General features: G+C 52.9%; 1 protein-coding gene across 1 annotated transcript in view; it reads right to left on the bottom strand.

Annotated features, from left to right (window-relative positions):
* Positions 1 to 4489: 4489 nt before the first annotated feature.
* Positions 4490 to 6371, bottom strand: part of LOC103263267 (sialic acid-binding Ig-like lectin 6) — a 4159-nt gene continuing 2277 nt past the window's right edge. The window contains 3 exon segments of the mRNA XM_021713887.1: positions 4490 to 4681; positions 5754 to 5832; positions 6002 to 6106. Coding sequence (XP_021569562.1) covers positions 4490 to 4681; positions 5754 to 5832; positions 6002 to 6106 — 376 coding nt within the window.

Genomic DNA, 6371 nt, shown 5'->3' with positions numbered 1-6371 from the left:
ACCGCCCCTCCTCCTTTCCCCAGCCCTCCCTCTTCCCTGCATGCATCCCCCCTTTCAGCCTGATGCTGTGTGGGGGTACCGAGGTCCCAGCGCTGAGGCGGGGCACAGCCCAGGAGAAGGAGGTGACACTCAACTGAGACGACTGTCTGAAGGCTGGGCGTGGTCGCTCAGCCTGTAGTCCCAGCACTTGGGGAGGCCAAGGCGAGAGGATTGCCTGAGCCCGGGGGTTCGGTGCATCTTCCGTGCCTCATTTTTAACCTTTTCTCTGTTTAGAGATGTCTAGATCCTCACCACTGTGCTCCAGCTGCCAAGAGTCTTCAGTACAGAAACTTGCTATGCAGGTGTGGGTCCAAGGAGCGACCGGCTGGGCTGCACAGCCCAGGTCAGCTGGCTCCACCATCTGGGTTGTGTGAGTTCACTCCAGGACGTCCACACAACAACAGAATCGCCTAATGACACACTTCTCAGAGCATAGCCCCGTAATTAAGTGACACTTGAATCGATGACACATCCGAGGTCGGACAATTAAATTTGCGAACTTGCCACCCTGCACTTACGCTGCCAGCACTGCACAAACAACTTGGTATGGTCTCATAACCTTGGTATATCAATGTCTCACAGCTGTGTTCGTGTCAATGTGTGGCGGTGACTTGCTGAGTGGCATTCATTATTTTCGCGTGTTTTTGTGTGCCATCATGAGAATGTCAGAGCTTGAGTTAGAGCAGCAAACAACCATTAAATTTCTTGTTAAACTTGGCAAGAGTGGAAGTGAAATCAGGGATGCGCTAGTCTGAGCTTAAGGGGATAATGCCATGAAGAAAATGGCAGGGTGCAAATGGATTAAATGTTTTTCTGAGTGAAAGTGTCACCGATGAAGAGAGGTCAAGATGGCCAGTAACAAGCAGAACTGATGAAAACATTGCAAAAATTCCTCGAATTGTGCGTCGAAATCATTGGCTGACTGTGAAAAGCATAGCAGGCCAAATAAACATCGATAGACAGGAAAATCTTTAACTGAAAATCCTGACATGAGAAAGCTGTGTGCAAAATTGGCCCTGAAGGAGCTCACTGATGAACAAAAACAGAGTCGAAGTTTGCCAAGACCATTTGGAGAGGCAAGACGATGTTTTGGGCCATGTTATCACTGGTGATGAGACATGGGTGTACCAGGACAACCCTGAAACAAAGCGTCAAAGTGCACAATGGAAGTCAGCCAATTCTCCATGACCAAAAATGTTCCATCCGTCCAAATCAAGAGTCCAAACGATGTTACTAACCTTTTTTGATATCACAGGGATTGTTCATTATGAATTTGTACCAACTGGACAAACAGTTAGCCAATTTTACTATTTGGAAGTGCTGAAAAGCATGTAGGAAAAGTTATACAAGGCCAGGCGCGGCGGCTCAAGCCTGTAATCCAAGCACTTTGGGAGGCCAAGGCGAGAGGATTGCCTGAGCCCAGGGTTTTGAGACCTAGCCTGGGAAACTTGGCAAGACTTCATCTCTACACTATGTCAAAAAATTAGCCAGGCATGGTAGCGCATGCCTGTAGTTCCAGCTACTTTGAAGACTGAGGCAGAAGGATCGCCTGAACCTAGCAGGTCGAAGCTGTGGTGGCCGTGAGTGTGCCACTGCATTCCAGCCTGGGCAATAGAGTGAGACTCAGAAAAGTCAAACAAAAACGACCTGAACTTTTCACCAACGGCTCATGGCTCTTGCATCATAACAATAGCACTGTTTGTGAGGGAGTTTTGAGCCAATAAACTAATAACTATATTGGAAAACCCTCCCTACTCACCTGATCTGGTCCCAATGACTTTTTTTCTTTACATGAAGATAAAGGAAATATTGAAAGGAAGACGTGTTGATGACATCAAGGGTAATACCACAATGACTCTGATGGCCGTTCCAGAAAGAGTTCCAAGGTAGCTTTGATGGGTGGACTAGGCACTGATGTTGGTGCATAGCTTCCCAAGAGGAGTACCCTGAAGGGGACCATAGTGATAGTCAGCAATGAGGGAGGTAGCATTTTTTTCTGGGATGAGTTCGCAAACTTAATTGTCACACCTCAGAGAGATGTGGGAGACGTCTGGAACGGTGCAGACCACGTCTATGGAAGGAAAGGCACAGCCTCAGTGAGTCTACAGAAGCCCTCCACCTTCTACGAAGCACCACTCGGACCGTATCAGATGTCCTTCTACTGATGTTGAGGTCATCGCCATGGAATTGCTTTCTAACTCGGCCTTCACACGGTTTGAACCAAGCGAGTCAAGGATGTTTGTGATGTATTGTCCTTTGGTGTTCTTCAGTTCTCAAACCCACCCGGCTCTCACTGGCTCTTTAACAAATGAAGCCTAGACAAGCCTCAGTTTGTTTCTTTGAAGCACTAAAATCATACTTTAATTCTGAAAAAAGACGCCACCACCCCCCCCGCCGCCGCCTGAGTTCTTGACTTTTAAACTAATCCACAGAGTGAAGCCCATTTTATTTATTTTATTGTGGTTTTTACTGAGTCAGAGTCTCACTCTGTCGCCCAGGCTGGAGTGCCATGGCACAGCCTTGACGTCCTGCAGCCTTGACCTCCTGGACTCAGGTGATCCTGTTATCTCAGTTCCCAAATAGCTGGGACTGCAGGCATACCACTACACCAGTAAATGTTTTGTAGAGACGAGGTCTTGGCTATGTTGCCCAGGCTGATCTTGAACTTTTGGACTCAAGCAGTCCTTTCCTCTTGGCCTCCTAAAGTGTTGGAATTACAGGTGTACCACTACACCCAGTTAGTTTTTGTAGAGATGAGGTCTTCTATGTTGCCCAGGTTGGTCTTGAACTCCTGGGCTCAAACAATCCTCACTTCTTGGCCTCCCAAATTACAGGTGTGAGCCACTACACGCCCCCCCCCTTTTTGACATAGAGTCTCACTCTGTCACCCAGGCTGGAGTGCAGTGTCACTCCTCAACCTGCTGGGCTCAGGTGATCCTTCCGCCTTAGCCTTCCAAGTAGCTGGAAACACAGGCACACACCACCATGCCCAGCTAATTTTTTTTTTTTAATTTATTGTAGAGACAACGCATCACCAAGTTGTCCAGGCTGGTCTCAAACCCAGGGGCCCAGGCAATCCACTCGTCTTGGCCTCCCAAAGTGCTGGGATTATAGGCTGAGTCACCAAGCCCGACCACCAGCCCCATTTTATTTCTTATTGTGGTTTCCAATATCTGTTTAGTAACAGGATTGTGCAAACTGTAGTGTTAAGTGCCCCTGTGCTTACAAGAATTTGCTAAATGTGTCAAGCATTTTTTAAAAATGCATCTCTTCAAGTATCGAAACTATTCTTTCAAGGAACAATATATACAACAAGAAGAGGAATTCTTGATTTCCCAAAGCGCATAATTATTGCAGCCTTTGCCACTACTCTCTTGTGAAACAGACTTCATCCCCTGACAAATTCGATTCTTGTATGTAGATGTGCTAAATACTCCAGCCCATGGGGCAAGTGCAGTAATCACAAGAAGTGCTGGAAGGGCACAAGAGGTGGCAACAGGGGGCTCCTTGTCGTCGGTGGACAGCGCTTTAATCAAGAGTCGCAACCCAACCCCTGAAGAACAGAAAAGGGCCTTCGCCCATCACAGACGCAGCTCTGAGCCTTGGCAGACGACTGGCCAGGGGCCGAGACCGCGTCGCTGACTCACACCAGCGCATGCGCAGTGCCGGGCCTGGGCTGACCTGTCCCGCGCAGAAAGGACCATGTAAGTTGGGCGTGACCCCTGCAAACACCACGTGACATGCCAGTGGGACCCGGGCTGCAGCTGCAAGGAATGTATGCGTTCCCCCAAAAGAAGAAACTGTTAAAAACAAATCATCAGAGAAATAGAATTGGCTGAGAGAGGCATGTGATTTACGAGTAGGGTTTATTTCAGATGAACTATGAATGCTGAGCATGTAGTGAGATACACGGGCAGAGCTCCAGGAAAGCTTCCGAGAGAGACCAGAAAGCAGGGCGTGTGAGGGACCAGCTTGGTCCCCAGGGAGTATCACCCCTGGGGGTTGCGGAGGCGGGCAGGGCGGAGGGAGGCAGAGATGGGATGCAGCCCAGTGACAGCTGAGGCTGAGCCCTGGGGGACCCCGGAGGCTCGAACTGCCTGCAGAGGGGTCCCCGTTGGGGCCGGGATGGTCAGAGCTGTGCACCTCGGAGACTGAGTGGAGGAGGTGTGACCAGGTGGGGCGCTCTCTGCAGACACGCCTCCGTGGATACTGCATATCAGTGTCCTTGATGCCCCAGGAGGGCCTGTGAGTTGGGGTTTGTTGCCAATATGGAGGGGGAAACTGAGGCTTGGGACTCTTAATTAGGAAAGGACTGAACTTAGCCCAGTTCTGCCCATCACACGCCAGCAGGACTCCCGGACCCCGGTTGGCATCCCGCTCCCAGCAAGCTGTCCTCTCAGGAGCCGTCCCTGACATCTCTTCCCCAGAGAAGCCGCGGGCCCTTGCGGTGTCACTTACAGAATTTGATCTCCGAGTACTCTGAGGCACTGGTGGCCGCCTGGTCATGAGGTTCCTGGGGCCTCATACCCTGGAAGCTGAGGGAGGCGTAAGGCAGCTCCCGTTCCTCCCCTGAGGTGGGGGTGGCCCCAGCTGGGGGCGCAAGGTCTGGGGGGCTGCCTGGTGGGCACTCTTGCCAGCCACCCTGGATGCAGGGGACAGAAGAGGGTCACATTAGGAGAGAGGGGGCTGGGAGACAGCAAGGAGGGTCCACCGGTGAACTTGGAGACGGAGCCTCAAGTCTTTCATCTAGTCATTCCACAAACACTGGCTGGGCCCCCATTCATTCATTCGTTCACACATTCACTCAGCAAATGTTTGAGAGCAATAAGGTACCACCTTTGGTTCTTGAAGCCGGTCTCATAAAATCCTCACAACAATACATGGGGAGACACTATTACTCCCACTAATCATATGGAGAAACTGAGACTAATAACCCAAACCACACATCTGAGGGGTGGTCAGGCCAAGATGCACGTCCGGGTCTCTCTGACTCCAGCACCTCCTGCTTTACGGACCAGCTCCCTGGGCCAGGCCCTGGATATTCGGTGGGGCCTAAGCAGACACCATTCCCGAGCTCACATGCTGGGAGTAAGGACAAAGAAGCAGACACTGAAGTCCCTGTTAATCAAGTTACTATCTAATTGCAAACTGTGATGGGCTGTTGGGAATGTGTGGTGTGAGGACAGGGGTCCATTCAGTCCCGCACTGCCCTCGGGGCCCACTCACACTCAGAGATCCAGGTGCTCACATGCAGTCGACAAACTGAGCTGTGAGCCCAAGACACAGGACACCGGAAGTAAAGGAGTCGCTTGCCCAAAGGAAGGTGGGACCCTCTGTGCCCAGCTCCTGGGTGGGACGCTCTAACTGAGGCCCCCAGAATATCCCGCCTGAGAGATTTATCCTTGGTCACTGGGAGCCACAGGCCAAGCCAGGTCATCTGTGCCAACACTGGGATTGATGGGGGGCCTGGGTCACTGGCATCCGGGTGACTCTAGAGTGGCCAGAGACTGAGTCACAGAGGTCAGTCACATGCGTGTCCATGCCTATGGGGCCCTCCCAAATCCCACCCCAGATGCCAAGGCTGCATTGAAGGGACCCAAAGCAAAGGCTTGTTTGGGGCACGATGAATCTCCGTCATCAAGAGGAAGATGGCCACGGCCCTTCTGGGGAGGGGACCAGATGGGACCACGGCGGACAGTGGGCCGGTCACTCACTCGGGAGTCTGGACCCAGGGCAGCCATGGCGTCCTTCTGGGCTGCCCTCCTGATGGCTTTTCTCCTGCAGGTCTTCACCCTGAGGGAGGAGCCAGGACCTCTCAGCCTCCCAGGGGCTCCAGCCTGAGGGGCCTGCCGCCCACTTAGAGGAGGCCAGAAGACTGCTGAGATTGGGGAGGGGGACATATCACCGGGTGACCTCCCACTTGCATGGCCCCTGCTCTGATCCCCTAAGACCCAGTTCTCACAAGCACGACCCTGTCCAGACTCCTCCAACTGGGGCTGGCTGGGGGTCTAGGACAGCCCCCTTCCCACACCCGGCACTGTCCTCCCCCCACCAGGGCGACGCCCACCTGAGGAAGATGAGGCAGAAACAGAGACTGAACAGGGCAGCAGCAACGGCTCCCGCGACGGCCCCCAGAAGGAACCGTCCCCCAGGCTGTGGCCTCCCTGCAGACGTGGGTGGCTTGGAGTGTTGCCCCTCACGCCCCGCGACCCTCGAGTCCCTCCTCTCCCGGAACTAGAGCTCTCGGTTTTTCTCTCCCCACCATCCGAAGAGCTGGGACCTCCCCCAACTCCTGCCCCGAGGCCCAGCCCCGCCCCACAGCCCCAAGCCCC

Source organism: Carlito syrichta, unplaced genomic scaffold (genome assembly GCF_000164805.1).
Source record: "Carlito syrichta isolate Samal-C Ts95f unplaced genomic scaffold, Tarsius_syrichta-2.0.1 Scaffold304772, whole genome shotgun sequence".
Classification (NCBI taxonomy): Eukaryota; Metazoa; Chordata; class Mammalia; order Primates; family Tarsiidae; genus Carlito; species Carlito syrichta.
Note: the sequence above shows the minus strand (reverse complement) of the source record. Positions and strands in the feature narration are given on the sequence as shown.